This window comes from Suncus etruscus, chromosome 10, assembly GCF_024139225.1.
Source record: "Suncus etruscus isolate mSunEtr1 chromosome 10, mSunEtr1.pri.cur, whole genome shotgun sequence".
Lineage (NCBI taxonomy): Eukaryota > Metazoa > Chordata > Mammalia > Eulipotyphla > Soricidae > Suncus > Suncus etruscus.
Window position 1 is genome coordinate 92,594,410 of NC_064857.1, and position 27,195 is coordinate 92,621,604.

At 35.2% G+C, this 27,195-nt stretch overlaps 1 protein-coding gene across 2 annotated transcripts in view; it reads right to left on the reverse strand.

Moving 5' to 3' along the window:
- MYEF2 (myelin expression factor 2) overlaps positions 1-27,195 on the reverse strand; it is a 42,915-nt gene that overhangs the window by 8,623 nt on the left and 7,097 nt on the right. Inside the window, exons 2-16 of one of the 2 annotated variants that reach the window (XM_049782530.1) lie at positions 26,092-26,300; positions 24,820-24,872; positions 23,603-23,610; positions 23,403-23,496; positions 19,859-20,050; positions 19,122-19,275; positions 18,568-18,617; positions 18,390-18,453; positions 10,762-10,863; positions 9,352-9,402; positions 9,013-9,081; positions 8,619-8,717; positions 8,261-8,332; positions 6,254-6,462; positions 6,124-6,175 (exon numbers count right to left, since the gene is read on the reverse strand). In XM_049782530.1, coding sequence (XP_049638487.1) covers positions 6,124-6,175; positions 6,254-6,462; positions 8,261-8,332; positions 8,619-8,717; positions 9,013-9,081; positions 9,352-9,402; positions 10,762-10,863; positions 18,390-18,453; positions 18,568-18,617; positions 19,122-19,275; positions 19,859-20,050; positions 23,403-23,496; positions 23,603-23,610; positions 24,820-24,872; positions 26,092-26,300 — 1,478 coding nt within the window. The remainder of the gene's footprint in view (positions 1-6,123; positions 6,176-6,253; positions 6,463-8,260; positions 8,333-8,618; positions 8,718-9,012; positions 9,082-9,351; positions 9,403-10,761; positions 10,864-18,389; positions 18,454-18,567; positions 18,618-19,121; positions 19,276-19,858; positions 20,051-23,402; positions 23,497-23,602; positions 23,611-24,819; positions 24,873-26,091; positions 26,301-27,195) is intronic. The other variant, XM_049782531.1, reaches the window with a different exon arrangement.

The window sequence follows — 27,195 nt, forward strand, 5'->3', positions numbered from 1 at the left end:
CAAAAACCGAAAAAAAAAAATTATGTAAATTCTTAGTTCAGAAGTGAATTCTATAACAAGAATCAAAAATACAGAATGACAGGTCACCATACCCAGTAACAAGTTTACCTATTTATGTAAATTTAAAATATAAAGAAAACTTTTTTAAAATAATTGTTGCCATCTGTACAATCTCTCTACTCTCTCTTATCTTTTATTCTCTACTTCACTACTATTTTATTGTAAATAGTAGCAGGAGTCCAGAATATCTTAACAAGCTACAAAAGGCCTTTTCTTATTCTACTATAGTGCTAAAGTGATGTATTATTCAATGTCTCAATTTGCAAGCCTAGAGGAGCAGCAAATACCTTATAGACACATTTTTTTGAGATGATGGGATCAAATTTTAATCTCCCTGCATCAATAAGAATTTCTCTTTCGTTTCAACACTGATCCAAATGATTTCTTTTGGGGAAGCTCAAGTTCTCATTTTCTGAGGATATCCATATTGTTTTCTAAAAAGGCTGGATGGGCCAGTCTACATTCCCACCAGTAGTAACTAAGAATCCCTTTTTCTTCCTGCATCTATGCCAGCACTGATTGTTCTTGTTCTTTTCAATATGTACTGGTCTCTGTGGCATGAGATGAACCCAAATGATTTCTTATCTGTCACATCTTGGACTATCTTTCAACCTTCATATTTTCACCACCTCACACTACTGCATTTATTTAAAACCAGCTGGTAGTCAACTGTTCACCACTGAATACTTAATATTAAATGAGCCAAGTTAATAAAAGTTATGAAGACAAAAGTATGATCTTGAAGATTAGTCCAGCTGCCTTTAATTCTAATTTAAAATTATAAAATAGGCTAATTCCAAGATAAATTATAATGACTGAAGTTGACCCAAGCAATATTTAGTCTACAACTGCTAAAATATATACACCTAAAATGCACATATAACACATATACATATTTTCTTTTAAAAGTAAATAAAATTAGAGAAAATATATTCTAGGAATAAGTACTATTTGTTTTACAAGGTTTTGGGTTTTTTTTTTCTTTTTGGTTTTGGCTTTTGGGTCACACTTAGTGGCTCAGGGGTTGTTCCTGGCTCTGCACTCAGAAATGGCTCCTGGCAGGCACGAGGGACTATATGAGATGTCGGGATTCGAACCACCGTCCATCCTGGATCGGCTGCATGCAAGGCAAACACTCTACCACTGTGCTATCTCTCCGGCCCCGTTTTTTCTTTTATTTACATCTTTCTGGCCCCAATATATATTAAAAATATATTTTATTTGATATTATAGCATATGTTTGTATTTTTGTAAAGCTATAGGCAGATCTTTTCTTATTTTAATTTTTAAATGATATCTTTATTTTTGCCATTGGGTTTGTCATAAAGAAAAAGCACTTCACCAGTGTAAACTTCCCGCCATCAATGCTCCCATCTCCCTCCGCCCCCATCCCTGCCTGTATTCGAGACAGGCATTCTATTTCTCTCACTCATTACCATTGCCATGACAGTTGTTACTGTATTTCTCTAACTGCACTCCCCACACTGTACTAAGCTTCATATCATGGGCCCGTCCTTCCAGCCCTCATCTCTACTGTCTCTGAGTATTATTATACAATGTTTGTGACAGGAACAATTATGAAGACACATTCCCTGCACTACAGTTCTAAAATGTTCAAAAAGTTAAAACACTCTGGCTTAGGGTATAATACAGGACTTTATTAGATTACCAACACAGCTAAAATACGTAAGTAATATAACACAAGACTTTATTAAATTATCAACATAGCTAAAATATGTAAGTAATATGGGAATAAGTTTGACATTTCATGCCTATTGATCTCATTAGTAAAAGTGAACTAATGGCTGGGTACAACTCTGCATGGGTCAATTAGTTCATAATCAGCTTTCACGAAAGTGCCACTGAAGAATTATATAGGGAAAAACAAAAAGAGATGCACCTGACTGTAACAATAGTCTCCTCTTGCCAGGTTTTCTTCTTGAGTAAAATATACAGGCTAAGAAACTGTTCTCCAGAGAGTAAAAGAACCCAAAAGATAACAATGTCTCAGACTTCGTAACTGCCCCATCAAGACAGTTAACCGCTATACACATTTTTTGAGCAGGTTTGTTGATGAACGATTTCTCTGCAAGTACTGTCTGGAAGAATGTGCGGAGTACTACTAGACTTTTACTAAGCAGCCATCGGAAGATAGATACTTACTCATCTTGAGCTCAAGGAGGAGAAACACAAAAACTTGTCTATTTTTGACAGAAAGGCCATTACTGGCTTGATGCCGATTAAGAGAAACTTATCCTACTCAGAAAGAAAAACTCTATCCTTTAAAAATAAAGTGATGTGACAAAAAAGAGCGGATGGTTCCGTTTTCACAAGCCAGATAATTTCCACAGTTGTCAACAGTTAGACAATAAATTCTTTCCTTCCCAACAATGCGATTCAAAATGAAAAACTGGAAAGGTGGTAGGGAATTACTTAATATAAATCTAAGTCCACAAATTTTACAATAAAATTGACAAGAAAAAATAAAAAACATTAACTTCATGCAGTAACAACAGCCAGGTCAAAAGGAGGGTTAAGAATGATAGGTGAGGGGCTGGAGAGATAGCACGGAGGTTCGAATCCCGGCATCCCACATGGTCCCCTGAGCCTGCCAGGAGCAATTTCTGAGCATAGAGCCAGGAGGAACCCCTGAGCACTGCCAGGTGTGAGCCAAAAACAAAACAAACACACAAAAAGAATGATAGGTGAAGGGCTAGAGTAATAGCACAGAAGGTAGGGTTTTTGCCCTGCACATGACCAACCCGGATTAGATTTCAAGAATCCCATATGTTCTCCCAAGCCTGCCAGGAGTAATTTCTGAATGCGGAGCCAAGACTAATTACTTAGTCTCTGAGAGCCACCTCGCATGGCCCAACATCCAAAAAAAAAAAAAAAAAATGTATAGGTACAATAAAGATATAAAGAATAACTTAGGGGGCCAAGTGGGGGGAGTAAATTCTATTCAAATGGTTTAAGTGTAGTTTTGAACATTATCATTTTTCTTTCATAAAATGAACTGATATGACCATCTGTTAAAACAATGCTTTCCAATAAGAAGTCAACCAAAAGACATTATTTAATGCAAGCCTTACCTAACTCATCATACCTGACCTCAAAAGAAAATATGCCTAGGAGTTATTCATAAAAATTCCTAAACAAAGAAAAATGCATAGTTTTATTTGTTTACTTAGGGTTTGGGGCCACACCCAGCAATGCTCAAGGCTTACTCCTGGGCTCTGTGCTCAGGGATCACTTCTGGTGGTGCTCAGGGAACCATATGTGGTGCTGGAAATCAAACCCAGGTTGGCCACATACAAGCCAAATGTACTACTCACTATACTATTGATCCAGCCCCCAAAATATATAGTTTTAGTAAACAATCAACTCATTAATATCACCTGTTTGCCTCACTCTTCTCAGTTTCACTTCTAGTACTAAAAATAATGATCTTGAGGCTATAGAGATAGTGTCAATGTAAAAGGTCTTTGCCTTGCATGTGGGACCTCTTTTCGACCATAGGTCTTACTATTAAAAAGACAAATAAAGCCTCTAAACAACTTTAGTTTTGTTTCCTTTTACTAATAAGCTGACTCACTTTTTACATCCTTTTATTTAAATAAAAGTTTTTCTTTGAATTGTATATGAATATATTTTACCGAATCATGATCAATAAAGAACTAGATACATCTAACATTCATACTGCATGAGTTTCAGATTGTTTGTGTTTTGTTTTTTGCTTTTTCTTTTTTTTTCTTTCTGTAATGTTTGAGCCACACTCAGCAGGCCTTGGAGGAGCATGCCTCCTGCATAAAAACAAACATAAAAGCAAGCCCACTGAGTTCCCTCACCTGCCACCATACTATGTTCTTTATCCCTTTAAAAACAGAGATAAAGGGGCCGGCGAGGTGGCGCTAGAGGCAAGGTGTCTGCCTTGCAAGCGCTAGCCAAGGAAAGGACCACGGTTCGATCCCCCGGTGTCCCATATGGTCCCCCCAAGCCAGGGGCAATTTCTGAGCGCTTAGCCAAGAATAACCCCTGAGCATCAAACAGGTGTGGCCCAAAAAAAACCAAAAAAAAAAAAAAAAAAAAACAGAGATAAAGCAATTACTTTGCTCCCCTTCTAAATCTAATGATATAATAAATAATAAAAATTAAAATAATAAATGAAGACCAGACTGCTTAACACTTTTGTAAACACATAATAAATGCTTACTGCATAAACAAAAGGAATAAAAGGTTTTTGGAATAATAGTTCTTGCCCTCCAAAGAAAGAAAGCACGTGAACAGATTATTATAGATAATTACAACAGAGTTAGGTGCAAAGTATTCTGAGAACAAAATGAGCTAAGTATAAAAATACTCTGAAAACACAGAAGATAATAAATATCTCTAATAATATGGCCACGAAGCTTCTTTTGTTGGAGAGCACTGACCTCATTCCTTTCAGTATTTCAAAAAATTAAGATATATTTCCATTTGTTTTTAACTTAATTCTCAAATGCAATTTTAACTTTTTCACCACTAATTTACCTATGTAGATCATTAATGATTATTTTCTGGGGAAATTAGGCTACAGCAGAATACCAACAGGACATTCATTATTTGTTCTACCCACTGTCAATACCAGCACACCACTCACCTACACACCAACCCACACACGAACACTCACTACTATTATTAGCATCCACAACAAGGTGAGAACTTCATGAAGATATTTTATAACCCCAAAATAAAAAGGTTGGCAGAGAAAAGTTGTATTTTAGAAATCACCAACTCTTCTGTAGGCCGAAATTAGCTTGTCAAAGTAGTATCATTACAGGCAATAATATTAATCCTTCTAATAAAAAAATTAGGAAAGCCACTTAAATGTGTCAGTTAAAAATATTCTAGGCAGTTGATTCTGTCAGATAAGTTTTCTTTGTTGCAGATGGGTCTCACCTAGTAACTGTCATCTGAATGTCAGCCTTTTGTTGGGTCATGCTAACAAGTACAGCAATACATTAAAAACAAGGAAGTAGATATATAATTAAGTGTTGTGTATGTAAATATTTTATAGGATTATTATGTTACTGACCATACCCTGATTGGTGATTGTGCCCTACCCTAGGGTGTGACCAGGCATTCTGCCCCCACCCTAGGGTGGTACCTGATTCTGCTTCCACCATTGGGTGGTATCTGATCCCACTATTGGGTGGTACCTGATTCTGGGGGATAAAAACAAGGGTCTGTGGAACGCGAGAGGCTTTGGACTTCAGTCTTGTCCCCTGAATAAAGCTAGTATTTCCACAAGCCTGACTGTCTGCGAGCTGTTTACCCGCCGTTTCACCTCAGAACTGTCGGCTGGACGGGGTGGCAGACACATGCTCCGAGCTGGAGGGGAAAGACCTCATCCTCCATCCCTCCATCAGTCAACCTCTTCAGGGGCTGACTTGCAACAATTAAGATTTTCCATAGAAAAAAATTCTTAAATCCAAGCAATGGATAATAACATCTGAAAAGTCAGGTAAAGCAAGCTCTTTCGGAACATACAGTAAGAGGCTCACTCTACTTTAAATCTTGTAAGTTAGCCTGAATGCTCTAAGTCAGAATAGCAAAGAACCCACTTATTTGAAGTAAAATTATCCTGGAAAACTACTCAGGTATAAGACATTGGAGCAGGCAAAGCAAGATTTAAAAGTTAAAAATAAAACTTCTGTCTGGGTGCATGGAAATGTAAAAAAGTACTTTGCCTTCAATATTTAAGGAGTTACATAAGTTTTATGGCTTTAGATTGCTATGTGTGCTGCTAAGAAATATTATGTACTACAATCTGGGGACTTGAGGGACAAAGTAATTGTACATGGGTTCTGTTTTATTTTTCTTAATGTTCTTTGGCTGAAAGTTCAAAGTTAAGATATCAGCAATGGAACTACTGAGAATTCTGTTTATGGGTGATTGTCCTTCCACTGTAACTTTACCTTGTCCTCTTTCTTTGCATCTTGTTCTCATAATTAAAAATAAAAAAGAAAAAAAAGAAAAACTTCTGTCTGAAATCCATGTATTTGTGATCACTGATATACTTACCACACTGACTGAATTTCTCCTTTAGTTTCTGCCAAGTCAGGTCAAAAGGCAGCTAGAATGAAAAAAGGTGTTAGTAAAAAAATAGACAAGGGAAAGAAAACGTAAGTATCCTTGACATGAAGTTGCTTACATTTCTGACAAATATCTGGTTGCCTTTGGAGCCTATTCTGTCTCTCATTCCGCTTCCCATTGGACCTGATAAAAATCCTCGATCCATATCGATGCTCCTTTCCAGTATAGCTCCTATCCCTGGTCCCATTCTATCGAAGCTGGAACTCATCCGATCCAGTCCCATCCCCATTCCTCCAGTCACACTGTTCATACCACCCATTCCACCGCCTGGAGTTTCAGGAAGGGAAGGAAGGAAGGATTTGGCAGTTCGGTATTTTTGGTTGAAAAACAGAAAGGAGAAGGTAGATGAAGAGAAAAAGAGGGAGAAAATAATGTTTGAGAAAAAAGGATAATTAATTCACTTATTAGACAATATATGCATAAAAATCATTTTCATAAGCATTAAATATTCTAAAGAACATAATCAAGTTGGCATACATTCAAATGATTAAATGTTAATGACCAGTAGAATGTTAATTCTAGTTACAATGTAAATAAATGATATATGCTTATATAAGCATTTATAGTAAATTCTGACTAGGAAATGCTTCAGATGAATGATATAAAATGTTATCAATTTGTTTATCCATTAACAGTTTTCATTCTCATTTTTCATTTTCAGGTAACAGCCTATTGTTAGAACAAATATGAAGAAAATTATTACAATTCCAAAGTCTCACATATTACTTAATATCTCCCTATGTATTTCTTATATTTCACCTCAGTATCTTCCCTTTTCACAGAAAATTTCTTTTTATTACAATTAACATTTCAATAACCTCAAAAAAATAACTTTTACCCTCAGTATTACATAAAATTTAGGAAGTTAACAACAAATGGAATCATATTCCATTAGTTGGAAATGTTAGATCCCAGATCAAGGACCCTCCCCCATTCATTATTATGCTCCTCTTATAACAATGTCAATCCTACTCAATCTCAAACCTTAACCTTGTTTCTATGTTTCTAATGACCCCATACACAGAATCTATGTTCCCCAATACTCCATTCCACAGAAACTCAGGAAATTAGTATTACCCTCTCATTTGACTTTCCATGAATTACTCTAAAATTTGGAAACAGAAACTATAAATACTGAGGTGAAAAAGAAGCATAGGGAAGCTAAAATTAATTTTAAAAATTAGTCAAAGCTGAATGGATTAAAGGAGTACAATGGAAAGAAAGCATAATAGCTAATACAATTTTTAAAAAATTCAAATAGGCTGCTTTCTCTATTCATAAAATTTCAATCACTTAAAAGAAATTGATAAAGTATGGCGAGCTCAGAGACAGCTCAGTAAGAAAAAACAGATCAAAACCAAGCAATGTTTATTAGGTCTTAATATGGTAGTGCAAACAGATGAAACACATTTGCTATTCCCAGTATTAAAATTCAATTCTATTTCAGGTAATGATTAAGAAGAAAAGAAAGAAAATTTGCCTTTCAACCTTAACTCTCAAACTCAGAAAGTATTTTTTCTATTGTATTTATTTTTCTTTGGTTTGGGGGGGCCATACTTAGCTGTGCTCTGGCTTCCTCCTGGCTCTACACTCAGGAATCACTCCTGGTGGTGCTCAGGGGGTTATGGCAGAGATGGGACCTATCTCTCTAGCCTCAAGGAGTTATTTTTAATAAAAATGCTATATCTGAAGAAATTCATCTACCAAAAGACATAGGATGTTCACAGATGAAAAGCAATTAGAGTAAACAAGGAAACAGTTTGTGCAAAAGCAAAAGTTGTTCCTAATACATAAGATAACCCTTAATTCCTTATTTGAAAGGAAGTTTTAGATTGTTTATAATAAACATATATACTACTCTGGGGAAATCAGTTTAGAGAAGGCAAAGAAGATACCAAATAAGTTAAAATTTTCAGTCATCAAACAGTTCAATATCTATCAAAGTTTTTTCTTAATAATGACAAAACATTAACATTTAAGAACACTACAAGAACTACTCTAGCAGTAGAATCTTTTGCAAGCACTCAAATATTACTGAAGAAATTCTAGTAAAATGTAAACCTACTTATTCCAGATCCTACTGGACCCATGTTAGAAGCTCCTATTCTTCCCGCAAACCCTCCAATCATTGCACTGCCTAAACAAGGATGGAAAGATAAATATACTAATTAATTTAAGTAATCATACTTATAAACTCCAAAGGTAATAAACCTTCATAAGTTATACAATTAATGAAAATATTAAAATTTCTATAAAATGTTCAAATATATATATATATTATATATAAGATTCTACAAAAGCTTGCACAAATTCCTATTTTATCCAGTAATGACTTGTATGAAACTTTAAGTTTTTTCACAAAAAAAGAGAAAATTAAGAATATGTAACCTGAAAAAAAGAAAGAAATATGCAGCCAGCCCTACCAAGTCTACCAAAGGAATCTCCAAAGCCTCGATTTATTCCAAGATCACCACGTCCAAAATCTCTCTCCATGCTACTAGTCATTGCACCACGGTATAGCTCTGAAAAGATTATGTAACAAATTAGCCCATATTCAAGTACACTGACACGCAGTAATCTACTTGTGAACATACAAAATTAGACTTAGATAAATCCAAAGTCGAAATTCAAAAAAGTCTGTGGTTTGTCCAACTTACCAAATATGTCACACATATTCCCATTCCCAAAACTTTTCCTATTTCCTAGGACCTATATGCCCTCAGAAGAAATCTATCTATTTCTAAGTGAAGAAAGGGAATTTTTAGGAATAGGGAAACTAAATGTAGTGTATACTTCTCACTCAACACATTTGCCTACCTCCCATTCGGCCAACTCCTCCAAATCCTCCCATGCTATTCATTGCTTCCAGACCACCAAACCCAATTCCTATGGAATAAAGATTAATTTTGAGATTTGACTGTCAGTTGTACATCTGAAAGGTACATTTTTATAAATTTTAAATCTTAACAGTAAGCCCTTTGCCCACCCTACCTTGTATAGCTGCTTCTTAACACATCACCTTCATATTGCTTAAGCATATACCAAGTTCACTTTCTGCCAGCAATTTCTGTAGGAATTTTTCCTCAAAATTTCCAATAGTTTCCAACAATTTACTAAAAAATGTGATGGGAATATATAATAAACACTTATACATACCTCCTCCAATTCTATTCATGCCTCCAAAACCGGGGCCATCCACTCCCATACCTCAAATAAAATACAGAGTATATAATTTCATTATATTCTGTCTGTGACTTAAGAATGACATAGGACAATACAACAAAACAGCCACCACTAGTCACAGCACTAGAGAAGCAGAAGGTTACCAAGTGGCATGGTCTAAGATGCTATCACAGCAGGTAATCTTCAAAGGTCTACTTAAATATGTAACAGAAAAAAAATGAAATGCATTGGTGATACTCATGATTAGTTAGAAAATATCTAGGACTAGCTTAATGTCTTTCAATAAATTGACATAAATATCACTATTACTGATTTCCCCCAGCACACCACATAGATAATAGCATAACAGATCAAGTTCGAGAGGAAATACTTCTGGAAATATGCAGCTAAGGAAGCAGTTAAATCAAAGAACAAAAATAATGTATAGGAAGAGAGAGAGCCTGGATAAGAGTAAGAGGAAACTAGCCATCTGATCAGAATGATCACTTAACTCCTATTTAGAGTACAGCTACAGCTTAACAACAAAAATAGGAATATTATTAATATTCCTATTAATATGTTCATACACTAGCATGTATACTTAATAAAATGTAATAGTCTATCAATGAAAACAGCAGTGATCAAAGTATGGCCTTGGATGCCCTGGAGAGTACAATTGATCCAAACTATTTCACTAGTTACATTGTACTATGATGATAATTGTCTGTTTTACATTCAGGGTCTCCTAAAGTCTAAGTATGATTTTCCAGAGGCTAAATAAGCCAAAGGTTTTGTAACTAAATAAAACAGAAGCATAATTGTCTTACACTAAGCCAAACATTAAAAAATGTTCAAAAAAGAAAATGTTACTCTTCCTCATTAATGTCTTTCATGGTAGAAAACACAATTTTCTTTAAAATCCTATTCATGTTAACACATGAGTTTATATGTTAGTCAATATAATATTTAATATTCTAATACAGAATCGATAAACACAATCAAACAATTAGGATCCTCAATAAATTTTAAGGTTATTAAAGGGCTCTGAAGCCATAAAGTTAAAAAAATTGTATTCAAAACTCTAGCTTCATCCAGATGAAGATACAAATAAGTATCTGAGAAGCTACCTTCCCAGAAATACTCTACATTCATGATCTACAAGGTATTATGTTCTCCTTTCACTTTAAAGACATATCAAAATCCACAGTGATCAAGGGTTAAAACTACAACAGAACTGGCCTCAGAGGAAGCTTCCCTGATTTATGGTTTAATACTTTACTCTCAAGGCTTCATTTTTCTTTCATACTGAAATGATACCTAAATATTCAACTATAAATGAGTCTATTAAATTACAAAACAAAGACAAATTTTCAATGTAGCAAATTTAAAAAGTTAGACACTCACCACTTGGACCCAAATTCCCCATAACACCACCTATGTTCAACTGGCTGGCACTGATAGGTTGCCCACCAGGACCAAGTCCCATTCCAATGCCTCCAAGGCCACCTAAAACATCAACAGGAACAGTATTACCAATTCACGTGTAATTAATCAGCACTAAACTATATACCTATATAATTCAAGTTTTACAAATTAGTAAGAGAATTAATTTTTGTCTTATTGAGAACACAGCACAGTGAAGTATCAGTTTCATACCTTTATTAATGAACAGTATTTGACGTAATTCATATTTTGTCACTTAAAAGTATATTTAAAACAGGCAGAGGCTCTCGACATAAGGTAGAAGAAGATTGCTAGACTACAAGCGTTTCCCCTCAGCCTGGTGTCATGTGTGACACTGCTTCAGATCCATTGTGAAAACGAGCAAACCCAGGACCCAAGAAGACCGCCAACGATGGTGAGTGACTTAATCCTCTGGTGGATAATCACAGGGCAGCCTTGTCAGCCTAGGCTGAATGTTCTGAATGGCTTCATTTTGCTCTGGTCCATCTACCTGCATTTCTCACTCTGGACAACTGTATGTGCCAGGATCCCTAGAGATTCTCCCTCACACATGCCCCAAGAGGGTGGGGTGCATTCCCAGAGTTGATGAGTTCTCAATCTAAAGGCCTTCCCAAGGATGATAATTTATAGTTTATTACTGGCACTAAACCAAAAAGAACCCCACCTCCCAAGGATGATGCCCTACCGCCCATAGTAGCAAAGGTTCCCTAGGTAAGACAAAAGCAGGCAGTGAAGAGAGAGCTCAACGTTCTAGGCATGCCAATACTAACTGCCTTTCTTCCACCAAAGGCGCTTTGTTCAAGAAGCTGGACCCCCCCCCAACCTGCAGCACAGGGGTCATAGATGGGGTAGAATCCAAAGGGATTGCCCCATTGGATGTGGGCCAACAGCAGGGAGTTGAGCAGATTCCACCCACCCAGATTCTAGACTAGGTACCACCGAAGGCCTTTCCATCCCAGGGTGATCTCAGCAGCCTGCCACAGAAGGTGGAGATGGAGAAGCCAAGCCCAACCAAAGTCCAACTGGGAAGCTGCTTTCAGATTTCAGAACCTTTAACTTTCCTCTAGGTTACTCTTGATCCTATTTGCATCGGTCGGTCACTATATTGCTGGTTAAAGTGTGTTTTCCACCTGCATAGATCTTTGGGGGGGGGGGGTTGAGTCACACCCCTCCTGGCTCTACGCTCAGAAATCACTCCTGGCAGGCACAGGGGACCATATGGGATGCTGAGATTCAAACCACTTTCTGTCCTGGGTCTTCTGCATGCAAGGCAAAAGCCCCCCCGCTGTGCTATTTCTCCAGTCCCAGTAAAGATCTTAATAGCTATTCCTCTGTTCTATGCCCCCATTACAAACAGATAATTTTGTGTCCAACTCTAGTGGTTTACTATTAGTTTACATTGACCTGAGGAAATGCATAATGTTCTTAGATTTTTTTAATGGTTCTCAGCTAGCCTAGTGAATGTTTCCCAATTACTATGATGTTTGTGTAGATCATTTTAGCAACTTATTCTCAAATTATGTCTGAGAAAACGTTTTATTAAGTATCTGCAAAAATGTCCTCATCCACAGAAGTCTATGGAAAAGAAACTTAGATATTATAAACTTACTACAGTGTTCATTATGACAATGTTTTAGCAAACTTACTTTCAAATTATGTATATCTGAGAAATATTCTAATGATTTTGTTTAGAGAAGTTTATGGTAAAAGAACTTGGGTGCTCTAGACTTGTATTGCAATGCTCTCGGTGTAAGAACGTTTAAGAACTTGTTTTCAAATTAAGTGTATATCTGCAGAAAGGTTCTAATATTTATGTTCAGAGAAGTCGAAAAAATTTGTGATATGAATAGGACAAGGATATGGAAAAGGCTGATTGTTTTGAGAATGATATATACAAAAGCTAACCTGTAATGCTTTCATAGCCAAGTCTATACTCACTAGCTGTGATTACTAGAAATTAGCTACTACAATAACTGGCCTAAAACTTCACCACCTTACTTGATGCTAAAATTTTTCCTTTTTTTATTTCCCAGCTTTAATTGTGCCTATGAAATATAACAACCACTTTTTAAGTTATCATTTGGGGTTCCCACCTCTTGCTGAGAACAATAGAACATGACTTATGTAATCCTCTCAATTTTTTTGAACAAAAAAAGGTGGAATGTTAGATTATTCCTTATTTTATTCAAAACAAAGACCATACCTGGTTTCTTTATGTTTGTTTACAACTTGGTTTCACCCAAAACAAATATTACCCCTGGTTCCTTTGTATTTGTTTGTTTACATCTTGATTTCACCCTAAAACAGAGATTGCCTTACATGCAAACTTGGCAGGACTGGCTCAGGATAGCTATCTGTCCTTACTCTGTCCTTACTTCCCACCTGGGTGGTCTCTGTACTAAATAAAAATGACAGTCTGGCAGGCAGCTTGCTCTCAATATGAGGTAGAAGATTATCAAACTACACGTGTTTCACCCTTAAAATAAAATAAATTTAAAAGATTGAGATGGGGCAAGAAAAATGGTTCAAATAGCTGAAACACATAACTAATACTACCTCTGAGAACCACCAGGTGTGCCGCCCCCACATACCCAAAGAGGAATTAATCAGTGAAATGCCAAAAGGGTTTTTAATATTATACCACATAATAATGTATCTGGAAAAAGAAAACTGCTGGACTTTGTAGAACCACTTAATCTAAGAACTACTTTGGGGGAATTTTGAGAAAAACAGGGTGATACTCAGCAGTTCCTGGGGTTGACTCCTGGCTCTATGCTCAGGAATCGCTCCTAGTAACATCTGGAGACAGTAAGTGGTACTGGGGATTGAGACCAGACTGAAGTTTGCAAGATAATCATCTCACTCACCGAACCCTAAGAACCCTCTGGCCCAATCAATAATTTTTTTAAGTAGTTCAAGTCGTAACAAAACAAATAATTTCAATAGTTCAGGGTCAAAACACAGCCCTCCCAGTTTGATTGCTGGTCACAATGGACACCCAAGCCTCACTAAGGGGATCACCAAGGGTGACACTAGAGACACCCAAAGACCACCATGGTGACCAGCTAATCTGCAAAATCCTCACAGCACCATATCTTCAAGTCCTTGCAATGAACTGTGAGTCTAGTTCACAGAAATTGCCAGGTCCACAGGGCTTATGAATACCCCCACACACCCACATCCTAAGTATCTACTAAGAAATATAAATGTTACATTACTTAGTTTTATCGCTGACTTACATTTTATATGGTACCATGAGTGTTTTGCACTATCTTTAATAGATAAGGAAACTTCTAACATCTTAAGTTACACATAGCAATTCAGCTGTATGAGAAAGCTAAGATTAGAATTTTAAGTTCCTTTTTATAAACCCAGGACTTTTAGTGACCTCTTTTAAAATGTAAAATATATTTAACATAATGGACTACCTTGAAGCTGCTGGAACTAAATTAACAATTAAATGGGAACTGTTTTTTTTTACTGTACCAAATTTGTGTATGATTTTAAAGTTTTGTTATTCAATGGTGCACATAAAAGTGCAGAGTACAGAAACATGTGTGAAACAGGAAAAGCCAACCGTTACTCAGTAAAGAAAATACCTTTTCTAAGGCTCAGTCTTTTAAAAAGGCCCAATTAAAAGCAGTTAGCACATCTGATAAAAAAACAATGTTCAGTACTCCAAGAATTTATATTTTCATTTTAAGTATTGTTCTCACTAAAAGAAACCAGAGCTCTTTAAAAGTAGGTCAAGCCCACATCTTGAATTGAGAATATCACTCTGATAAAACATCAACTTTGGGAAGGAAGCTTAGGCCACACACAGCAGTACTCAGGGGCTACTCCTGGCTCTGTACTCAGGAATCACACTTGGCAGGCTGAAGGGACCATAAGGGATACCAGGGATTGAACCTGGTCCACTCCAGGTTGGCCATGTGCAAGGCAAATGCTCTATCACTGTGCTATTACTCCAGCCCCAGAAGATCAATTTTTAAAGAATCTGGGAAACTCCTATTTTTGTCAAAAATTAGAGTATTAAGAATATGAATATGAAGGTCATACTTGTCAACATATAATTTGTGATGAAGGGAAGGAGAAAAGAAAAGGGAAGTTAGAATATTATTTAACTAAAACAAAATGATTCAGTCAAGTCTAAGAGTTCATATATCTTTTATATAAATCTCAAAATTATAACAGTATAAATATAATAGAAGATACAAGAAATTATTGTCATCTAAATAATTTAAAATATCAATATTGGAAAAGTAAATTGGAAAATCCTGCTTCTTGAAAGATGGCACTCTGAAGTGATAAGGCAAGCTTGGTGGAGGCAGGGAAGCATGGTTTATAAAAGAAAAAAAGACAATATTCAAAAACACATGCTTTGATGTCCCCAGAATTTATTTTTGAAATAAACTGATACTCAGAATGTGAAAGAGTCCAGTAAAAAGTAGTGATTCAGATCCACAATGCAGTAAGTAGACCAAAATGAAAGGCCTTCATATCAACTACCAGAAGCACTCAATTTATCTATAAGCAGGACAATTTACCATATTATTCACTCTATAGGATGCATCTGACCATAGACACACATAGTTTTTAGATGCTCTCCTCTCTTGCACTCAGGCTTCAGTTCCAGGTGGCATTCACTCCATAAGACACACTTTGGGGGGGGGGGGGGAAGTGCATCTTATGGTATGAAAATATGGAAATTGACAACTTACTTTACAGCAATATTAGAAGCCAAACTGTGAAATATTATCAAAGGGCTGAGAGAATCTTAAACTATATAACTAGTGGAACTATATTTGAGAACATTCACATACCAAAATTGAGAGAATTTACTAGCAGATAGTCCTAAATAATTTTCAATTATTCGTTTCAGAGGCCACAGCAATAGTACAGCAGGTAGTTTCTTGAGTACATATCCAACCAGGGTTTTTGACTCCCAGTACCCTATTTGGTCTCCTGAGTACCAGTAGGAATGATCCCGGACATCCTTAATTTGATGTACTTAACAGACAGCACTGCCAAGTGTGTCCCCCACAAAACAAATTGTGTGTGTGTATATAAGAGTGTGTGTGTGTGTATATAAATGTTTCAGGAGGAACTAAATATTAGTTCCAAGAACTGTGAAAACAGAAAAATCATAAAAAATTAAAAATATTAATGTCTCATTCATGGGATTAAAAATACAGAACTAGATATGGCATGAAGGTAATGTGTTTGCCTTGCATGCAGAAGGATGGTGGTTCAAATCCCGGCATCCCATATGGTCCCCAAAGCCTGCCAGGAGTGACTGCTGAGCATAGAGCCAGGAGTAACCCTTGAGCGTGGCTGGGTGTGACCCAAAAACCAAAAACCAAAAAAAAAAAAAAAATTCAGTAAGAATGTAATTAGAAGTAAAGCATTCAAAGGTCACTATATTGGAAAGTAAAATGATTATGTTAATAGTAAGACTTTACATAGGCATTAATAAAATATCCAGGATAACAATAAAAATGAAAGCAATATAGAATGAATATATTTATAAAAAGGTACAAAATTAAGATACAAACCAATATATATAAATAGACTATTTATCAATACTAAAATTAACAAAAACTAAAGGATTAGTTACTAAAGATAATCATTCTAATGATCAAATTTGATTCCAAAGAAAAATATATTAGTTATAAATTTCAATGTACCTTCAATATACTTAAGATGTATGTTAGCATATATATCTCAATAGTAGTAAAAGCAGATAAATAGTATGACAATTAAAATGATTAATAATCTAATATACAGAGAACACTACACACCAAGCACTACTGGAATATTATAAAAGTTAGGTCATGATATTAGGTCCAAATCTCCAAAGAATCAAAATCATACAGACCATCAATACAGTCATAATATTAGAATTCAAGAAGTTATAAAATGAGACTAAATTCCAAAAAACTGTTGAGCAGAAAGCATGACAAAGAAAATATAATTCACTTCAGTGAATTCAGTTTCTAAATAGTAAAAAAAAAATTCTCTAAATAAAATAAACCTAAGAAAATAAAAAAAATTGCAAACTTTAGAAGTAAAGACAACTATATATATACATATATATATAAAACAGATGCCAATAAATAATAAAGCAATTGTAAAACAATAAGCCTGAAAATGAACATAAATAGTAAAATTCTTAAACAGGAGTTAACAACTTAAGAAGCAGCACAAAATGTAAACAAGCATAGTAAAGTTTTCCCAAGTGTTTCATGGTCACAAAATCTTTCCAAATTTGAGCAAACATTGTAAGAACCATATTATAAGATCCTATAGTATGTTGGAACCATAAGATGCTATCAGAAGTAAAACCCAGGTTTCCCCATGAAAAGCTTACTTTATAGCTCTTCAAACCATCTCCCTGACCCAGAGAGAACAAATTATTTTAATAGAAAAAGAACATTACCCAACTTAAAGTTGCTTATAATAAAAAAAGTAGGACAGGGCTGGAATGGAGGCGCAGAGGTAGGACGTTTGCCTTGTAGGCGGCTGACCTAGGATGAACCTCGGTTCGATCCCCTGGCATTCCATAGGGTTCCCCAAGCCAGGACCGATTTCTGAGCACAGAGCCATGAATAACCCCTGAGCATCACCGGGTGTGGCCCAAAAACCAAAAAAAATTAAAAATAAAGGAGGATTATATTAAAAAAAAGACATAAAATATAGAATTACGAGTTAAAATAAATGAATTGGGTTCAGAGAGGTTGTTCAACAAACTAAGTGTACGTTTTACATACAGAATGCCCAACATGCAAACACACACTCAAGCGACATTTATCCAATGGACCTTGAGAACTGGAGGATATGCTTACACACACGTGCTCATGTACACACACACACACACACACACACACACAACTGCATTTATCAAAGTAAGTGAGTCTACACACACTTATACTTACTTAGAACTGCATTTACCAAAGTAAATGAATCTTCAAATAAGAACCTGTAGGCTATGTCCCCTCACCTACACACACATGCAATTAGAACTACATTCATCAATGTAAGTGAATCTCTGCAATAGTATGATACCAAAATCAGCAAGATGCAGACAATTGTAAACAATATAACACACCCAAGTTTAAATCCAGCAAATAAGTCCATATAATGTTTAGAGAAACATAAATGGTCAATTAAATAACTGAGATAAAAGTGATAAAATATAACATATCAGTTGTTGATGGCTAAGGTATCTTGTGGAAAATGGTCAGGGGAATGGCAAAATATCAATTTTATAAATAAAACTTTATTGTAAAAAGTAACAGAATAAATGAGGTATGTGACAGCTACATGAAAAATTTTATTTTGTCTTCATATTTAAAATATTTAATGGTAAAATCTTTAGTAACCAGAAAACAAACACAGTAAAATTATAGAATTAAGTTAATTCCTGTTAAGTGCCTATATTGTGTCAGAATTATTCTAATTCTAGTATGTGGCAACTTGGAATATATAAAACAAAAAATAAATTCTAGCTTAGACATAATAAAATTAAAAACAAATAGTCTGTACTATTTCTAGTAAATTTTACTTACGTGGTAATTGTGGTGTTTTACTGTCATGTGAGCGATAATCTTCATGAGGTACAGACTTGTCATCCTAATTGCAAAAAAGTTCATTAAAAGGTTAATATGTAACTAAAAATATCTGCAATGTAGAAGAGGCTATAAAAATGATAAACAGAGAGTTGAAACGATATAAATAGGAACTCACCATTTTCACATGCATAGGTCTATCAAACAAAAACTGCCCATTGAACATGGCTGTTGAGTCAGTCAAGAAAAGTCAGCTGAAACCTAACTACTAAAGGACACCTGAAGATACATTTTAAACAATTTTATTAGGCTAATATTTGTTAATATTTTTCTCATCTTTTAATAGCTCATTTATTTGTATTAGTTTCTCCCATATACTCCAAGAAAAATCTTCATTACTTTGTTTGATAGCAATATTTTAGAATACGATAAAATCTTTTCAACTTAACCATTCAAAAAATAAACAAAAAATTCCTTCATCTAAAGGAAATAATACAATGGATTACATAACTGCATAGATTTAGCTGGGGCAGGTAAAGTAGAAAAAAGTGCCTATCAATTCCATGCAGAGAGACTTTATTAGTACTTAGAGAAAAGGTTTTAGGCACCAGAGCCTAAAGTTACTAAAATGCAATTCTATGCTAACGCGATCCTAAATTCAAGGACTCCCCACAAATTGCATCAGGCTATACACTCTTATTTTAAAAAATGCTGACATATAAAACAGGATACAAATTGCTTGTACAGCTTCAATCGCTTGTTCAAAAGTGACAGTGCCCATTCCTCTGCTCTTGCCATCTTTGTCTTCTTTAATATCTGCCCGTTTTACAGTTCCGGCTATGCTGAACACTTCCTTCAGCTTCTTCCAACCAACTTTGAAGTCAAGCTTAACATAAAATTATCAAGTTAGATACCTACTAAAACCTTGCTTCATTGTAAATACAAAATTTTTCTAAATTCTCAAACTACCAAACTCTAACTTTTGCTACATACTTCTTGTTCAAATATAATATCTTAAGTCTAAATCAGAAAAGCTACATCTATGTTGCTCCTTAGCCTTAATTTTTTAAAATTCTCTAAGCAAGTCTCTCAAATGCTCAATACTTTTACATCTGAAACTTGCACATATTTTTGTTGAAAAAGGTTCATATGTTAAAAATGGTATCAATGACTTCCAAAACTTAGTGCCAAACCAATAACATGCATATTCACAAATACCAAAGCTAAACAAAATATCTATTTATCAATACAAGTCACATACAATAATTTTAACTACTTTAGGCTTAAGTTCTACAGCTCTTTCTCAAAATGTTCGAAACATGTACATTTATATTCTAACATTATAGACTTTAAAATTTTATTTATAACAATGAAGTAGTCTATAAAGTCAATAACTGATTCATCTGATTTACTGTCTCAATTTGAAATGAATACCTGAATATCAAAATTTTAGACTGAAACATACTTACATTAGCAACAAAAATTGTGGAACCAAGTCTACCAGCCTGCAAATTACTGATAACCTCAGGAGGAATGTTTGGATTATTGAGAATGGAAGGTGGTAAATTCATCAACCCTGATCCCACATCAGGTACATGTCCTCCTGGAAATGATCCTCCTGTTCGTTGCAATGCCCGACGAGCATTTTCTCCATCAGGATCCTATAACACATATTGAGTGTTAAATGCCTCTAGGTACAACAATAAAAGCAATTAAAGTAACAACTTCAAATTCTACAGCAGCTATCCCATCCGACTAAAATTATTGACCCTTTTAAAAAGTGACCTTTGTCTCATCCATAGAAGTCAGTCCCATAAAAACCTGTGGATAGACAAAAGATTTTAGGCTCCAGGAACGGCAAGTTATATATCTCTTTCCAATCACTAAAGCCACTTAAGAAATGAAAATTAGTGTAATTTTGCCTTCATCTATTGTAATATGTATTGCTATAAGTTAAAAAGAAACTTATTGTGACTCATTTCTTTATAAAATGAATTCCTCACCATTGTTTGTCCAGTGAAATGTGAAACCAAGACTAAAGGTTTTTCAACAATCTAACAGAATGTTTAAAACACAAGAAAACAATGGGTAGAGTCTGAGATAGTGCAGCAGACCTAGAGCATGCTTTGCAGGCAGGAGACCAGAGTTTGATCCCTCCAAACACCTAGTTAATCAACCAAGAGCAACCTCAGCACAAAACAAAGTAGCTCCCAGCCACTGATGCATAAAAGAAGTAAAAACATGGGTGGAAAGAACTATTATTATGTAAGTTTCATTCCTAAACCAAATACAATTATCTCTATGCCAGTTCCTCAGATTATGATCTGAAATGAAGGGAAAGGAAGGTTACACACCACAGCAATTACACACCACAGCTTTAATCCGCTTCTTAACTTTATAAAGAGATATATTCTACTCTAAAAACATCAAAACAATAATTTTAACACAAGGTCAAGAACAGAGAACACTTGTCTTGCATAAGACTGACCCAGGTTTAATCCGTGGTACGGCATGTGGTCACCTGAGAAGTACAAGATGCAGCTCCAAAACAAAACAAAGCAAAGCAAAGCAAAACAAAATAAAATTCACGTATTTTTCACTCAACTTATAGGCAGGACCCAAAACATGATTTTAAAGAGAAGGGTGAGGTGAGAAAGCTAGTGCCAGAATTTTAAAGCACTTGCCTTGCATGCAGGCAAGACCTTGATGTGATCCTCGGCATCACACAGTCCCCTGAGCATCACCAGTTGTGGCCTTGGTGGTCCTGCCCTCCTCGGCCAGAGTATCATATCCTAAAACAACTGGGATTGCTGGCTGTACAGCCCCAGGAGTGGTGCGAAGGCTCCCCAAATGCCACTGGAAGACCCACCATGACCCCAAAACAGTCCTTCCCAACAAATGGCTCCCACAGGCTACGATAGTTTGAATTTTTCCTATGGGGGATGGGCATGTAGTTGGATGGCTCCATGTGAGGCCCTGTGCCCTATTCCAGGTACCCATACCAAGAAAAAATATCATGTGACTTTTCTCTACCACTTTCACTTCACAAAATATTAGAAGAATATACTACTAATATATTAATAAACTAACCCCACCTCAAAAAGAACTAGAGGAATATGTCTGGAGATACATATCTGAGTTTAGCAGAGCCCTTAAACCTAAGCTGCTATCACCTCATACCCAGGAACAAGGAACCTAGGAACTTTCCCACTGTGGATATTAAGAATAACAATCATAATGCTATTATTATTACTGCTAACTTTATGTAGCTATAATATTTTAAGCATCCTTAAAATATTTTGGTAGTATACTACAAAACATTAAATGTTTTACATATCTAAACTGTTTATCTTTATAACACTATAAGACAGGTTCTAGTATTCCCATGTTAATGATAAGAAAATAGAAAAGTGGGAGGTTTTATTTTTATTACTAATAAGATTTTTTGTTTGTTTGCTTATTTGTTTGTTTTGGAGCCACACCCAGAGGTGCTGGGGATGGAGGGTCATTTCCAGAGTTACTAGAAACTGGGTTCGAAAGCTAAGTATGGGCTCCAGTCCTCTTAGCCATCTCCCCAGCCCCCAGAGAAGAGTTCTTACCATGTATCTCATTTAATCCTCAAAAAAATTTTATTAGCTGCATAGATTATCAGTAATAATATTGTAATTATCAAGGTTTACAGAATAGTTAACATGCCTATTCACACAGCTAAAATGTTATAAACTCAAATCACTTACACAGGAACTCAAATCACTGTTATATTAAGTTAAACGCTGACAGTTCAGTCTATGATGAATAATTAGGAATTGACTTAATTACTCTTTAGGATCCCAGGTAATCTTTATACCTTTCAAAAACCGGTTTTATCAAGGATTTCTACACTTTTGAGGGCCAGAGTGATAGCACAGTGGCTACAGCAGGGCGTTTGCCTTGCACGTGGCCAACCCAGGTTTGATACCTATGGTCCCAAGCCTGCCAGGAGTGATTCCTGAGGGCAGAGCCAGGAATAGCCAGAGCGCCACTGGGTGTGGCCCAGAAACAAAACAAAACAAAACAAAAAAAGAGGATTGACACAAAAAAAGGTCTGTGATGAATCTACTCAAATAACAATATGCAAATAATTCTTCAGAATCATTTTATGTAGTACATAACTGTAAATAGATATAAAACCCTGGATCAATTACCAGCATACATAGCTCTGTGTGTGTGTCCTCTGATCGTTCTTTCATCATTCACTTATTAAGCAATAATTCCATAAAAAAGGGAACAGTTTCATGTTTGGGGTTTCCAAGTTAGAGTTATAAATTCTGCTAACAGATCTGTAAGTTTCCAAAATTTTAATCTGAGTTTCAAGTTAATTTTATTAAAAGTTGAATGCCAGAGGTGAGAAATAAATTGAAGTAGATGGGGCACTTGCCTTTCACACAACTAATCTGGGTTGGATTCCTAGCAGGACCAGGAGTAATTCCTGAGTGCAGAGCCAGGAGTAGCCCCTGAGCATGGTCAGGGCAGCCCCAAACAACAAAAAACAAATTGAAAAATTTATTAATTTTATCCAATCTAGGAGTGAGAGAAAGAGAGAGAGAGAGAGAGAGAGAGAGAGAGAGAGAGAGAGAGAGCACAAAAGTTAAAAGAGCTTGCCTCGTATGTCATCGATCCTGGAAGAACTGGGCACCACAAGTCCCAGAGGAGAATATGACCCAGACATCATCAAATGTGTCCCTAAAGCTATGAAGCTGCATCACTAAGCAACCTAAACTATTAATCTCAAGAACATCTTCCATTTTTCTTAAAAACAATACAATCTGAACATTGTAGATAACAATTCCCAATAAATCAGCACCTACTTCTTGCAAATTTTTAATAATCAAATACCTGGGCCTATGAAAACTTGGAACAAATCTGAAACTCTAAAATCTACTTAAGGGTACAAATATAGACATTACAGAAGATGAAAATCCAAAAAGTGTCATAACTATGTGTTTAAATTATTCCAAATAAAAGAAATCTTACCTCTTTGATATTCAAGGGTCTTCCACTAAGATCGTATTTGTTCATAGTTTCTAGGGCTTTCTTGACAAATTCTTCATCTTTGAATTCAACCACACTTAAATGAGGGGAAAAAAATTAAAGAAAACATTTATATAGTAATACCTTTTTTCAATCAGAAGTTTAAATTTGACTTAAAATACTTTAAAAGGAAAAGTTCTTACCCACAACCCTATAATCCAGGTAGATTTGTCAATAAGTAATATGCAAAAGAAAAAATGTGTTAGATTAGTAGATGAAGATAATGGTAGATAACATTTAAATCATTAAAAGACAATTATTATTATTATTATTATTATTATTATTATATTGTCTTTCACACTTCCAGAACATTTAACAGGAAAGTGACCACAATCTTAACTAAGACAGAAATCTAGTGTTTTTATAAGTTGGAGCACATTTTTTACTTCTTTTTGAGTAAGTTAAAAGTGATATGATTGTACAAATTCAGTAAGATGCACCTTGAGGAAATCACTTATTATCCAATAAGTCTATTCTTACATAGCAAAAGGAAAGTTTCAAAGGGTGTATTTTATACAAATAGTTTGTAGTGTGCATTCCTTGATTCTATAATTATTTAAGAGAAAATAACAATCTGATTTTTAACAAAGTTCTCTATTGAGGAAAACTGGTGCATACAATTTAACAGCACCGTTACATATGAAAAGAAAATCATTTATGCCAAAGAAATGAAGCTGCAGAATCTTTTCTTAAATAAATCCTTGTGTGTATTATTCAAATTCCATTTGAATGAGATGACATTTATTATTTCTCATGCACCCAACTGGTTTTTGTTAATATAATTAAACACTGTTAAAGACTTTTCATTTTATTCTTCAGAATATTGCATTCTTGTTTCTAAAAATCAAATCTACTATCAACCAAATCCTCCTAGGTCAATTTAATCATCATCATTCAAACCAATTGGTCAGAGCACTACCTCTTATGTAGTCCTGCAAGCTACCAAATTAAGTTTTCATTATAATTTTCAAACATACATTCTGAATTAACACCTTTAAGCTATAAAAGATTCTCAGAACTCTTAAGAGATTATCAATTCAATGACTTTTAAAATATACTGGATGACTCAAACACAACAAAAAAAAAAATTCTATATTAAAATCTACTGGCTAAGAAGCATTCCCTTAGAGCATTAGCAAAGTGATGCCTTTTATGAGCATTCACAAAACCCATCCCTTCCAGGCAGCTAGTTTGGTTTATATGTGTCAAACTTACTAGTATAAAGCCTCAGATCTTGCTATATAATAAAGTTTTAAAAATGAAACTTAAGTTTCAAAAAAACTGGTACAAGTATTATACAAAAATTAAACTGCTGAGGAACTTTTTAAACCTCAAGCAAATTATTGCCCACAGCACTTACCCTTGATTTTCCTTCCGCATCCTTAAAGAGCTCCACGTATGTAACCTCACCAACTACATAAGACATACAAAAGGAAGATACCAAGAAACAATACATTTAAACACCAATATCTTGCTTTACTGCACACCTGTGCACAACTCTACAGAAAAGCTCCTATTATTCACCAACAATAAAAACCAGACCAACATACCCTATCAATGGCTGTATAAAATTTATCTCATTTTCAGAAATGTACATCATCCACGTTCTCTAAAAAAGCTAACCACCGTGTTAACCTAATTCATACTACAGATCATATTTTGTCCAGCATGATATAGTTGGTGAACAAATGCACATATAAATACAAATGGTCCCTTAACCTAGCGTGTTAAAAACATCAACATTAGCACGTTTCAAATGACTTTGTTCGCCGACACACCACAGCTGTTTTAAGGTGACTTTCTACCTGAATGTCTTCAATCATGTTTGCCATCAGTAAGCTAAATTTACAAGTCATGCTTCACAGTCAGCCACACACTTTCTAAAGAAAGTCAATGAATAAAACCAATCAAATAGTTGTCACCTTACAACAGACACACCAATGCAATTTGGTTTTTAATTTATTAGAAAGCAGCCTCAAAGCCAAGTACATATTTTTCAGACTGTTGAAACTCAATTTTTCAAGATACAAAACTAACTTTTACAAGATCAAGTATTAAAATTATTTTCCCCCAAAACCAACCATGTATATAAATTAAGGGTTTTCAGGTTATTCGGAAAACAAAACTGCGACAGCAGTAACACAATTTTAATAATGAACTGCAGAGACAGCATCAGAGCAGTCAGGACAATGCAAACAAAGTGAATTCCACAGCCAGATTCCAGACTCCACCAAGATAATAACAAAACAGCTTTTGGGGAAAAAATTCAGGCCTTATTATATTCATACTTTAACACGCGAAATGTATTGCTTAACTAATGCAATGGTCCTTTAAAAATCTATAAAAGCTTCAACTAGACAAAGCAATCACTTTAACGAAATTCTTGGTGGCATGCATGTGCTGGCTCACTACTATCCCAGTAAAGTGGCAAAAAAAAGATATGCTTCGTTTATCCATACTACCCTGTAATGAAATTGTGTCAAGTGGAAGAGGAGGAAAGATTAATTTATATGTCAAGAAATAAAAATCAATTTGTTGAGTCTGTGTGGCTCAAAGGAATAAAAAGGTCTGTTTAGCTCCCTTCCCTTCTATCTGAAGAAAGTTCCAGAGTGGGTTTATTGGAGATGGTTACCTTTTTCTCTCATGAGATCTTTAATAGCTTGCCATTTCATGTCATATGGGATATTGCTAATAAAAACCCTGTTACGATTTGGACCCTTCTTTTCTCCAGCAGCAGAACTCTTGTCTTTCGAGTAAGGGTGAAATCTATTGGCCTTCTTATTTCCTGTAGCTTTCTCTTTCAACTCAGACTTCTCTTCTTTCACTGATTCATCATTCTCCCTAAAAATTAAAAATAACAACAAAAACACATCTCAGTCATGCTATAGAATATAGAACAGAAAAACAAATAATCTATAGATAGAAATCTCTATTACATACATTCTTAATAGCTGTCACTTCACAAATCCCTTAGTTCGACCTCAGAAAATCAGCTGGAGAGGTCTTACTAGTTCTGAAATGCCTTTTTTTTTTTTTTTTGCCATTTTAATGCAAGGAACTAAGGGCATTACTAAAATCAGTTAGCAATCGATACTTTCTCCCATACTAAACAGCTGCGGAATCAGAGGAAAACATTAGACCTCATTTGGTAATAAATGTTAGAACCTAAGAAAAAATGGGAGGGGTCATTTCATTCCTACAGCATTATCAAAGTACCCCTTTAATGAAGATATAACTCTGCGACTTACGCAGAACTCTAAAAAAATTAATTTATAACATAATAGCTAAGGTGCCAGAAAATGTACACTTGCTTCAATCTCCAGTACATGGTCCCCTCAGCACCTCATACTTCACAGGATACTACACACCCAAAATAACATGATACCCTGAAAAGTTCATGTTTTCAAGATTAAGGCTTCTGCCCAGACCTTTGTTCTTTACTTAACATCATTAAAATACTTACAGCTGCTCTGTATCTATATTTATATATGTATACATTCCCATATCAGAAAATTTTTTTCTTTTCCCAATCTTGATCAACATAAAATTGTTAAGGCCATTTATTGTCTGTTTTGACCTATAAACTATACTAGAATACTTCATTGGATAACATCAATTTTTTTGTTTTGGGGGGGATTTTTTGTTTGTTTTTGGGTCACACCCAGCAGCAGTCAGGGGTCATCCCTGGCCCTACACTCAGAAATCACCCCTGGCAGGCCCGGGAGACCATACGGGA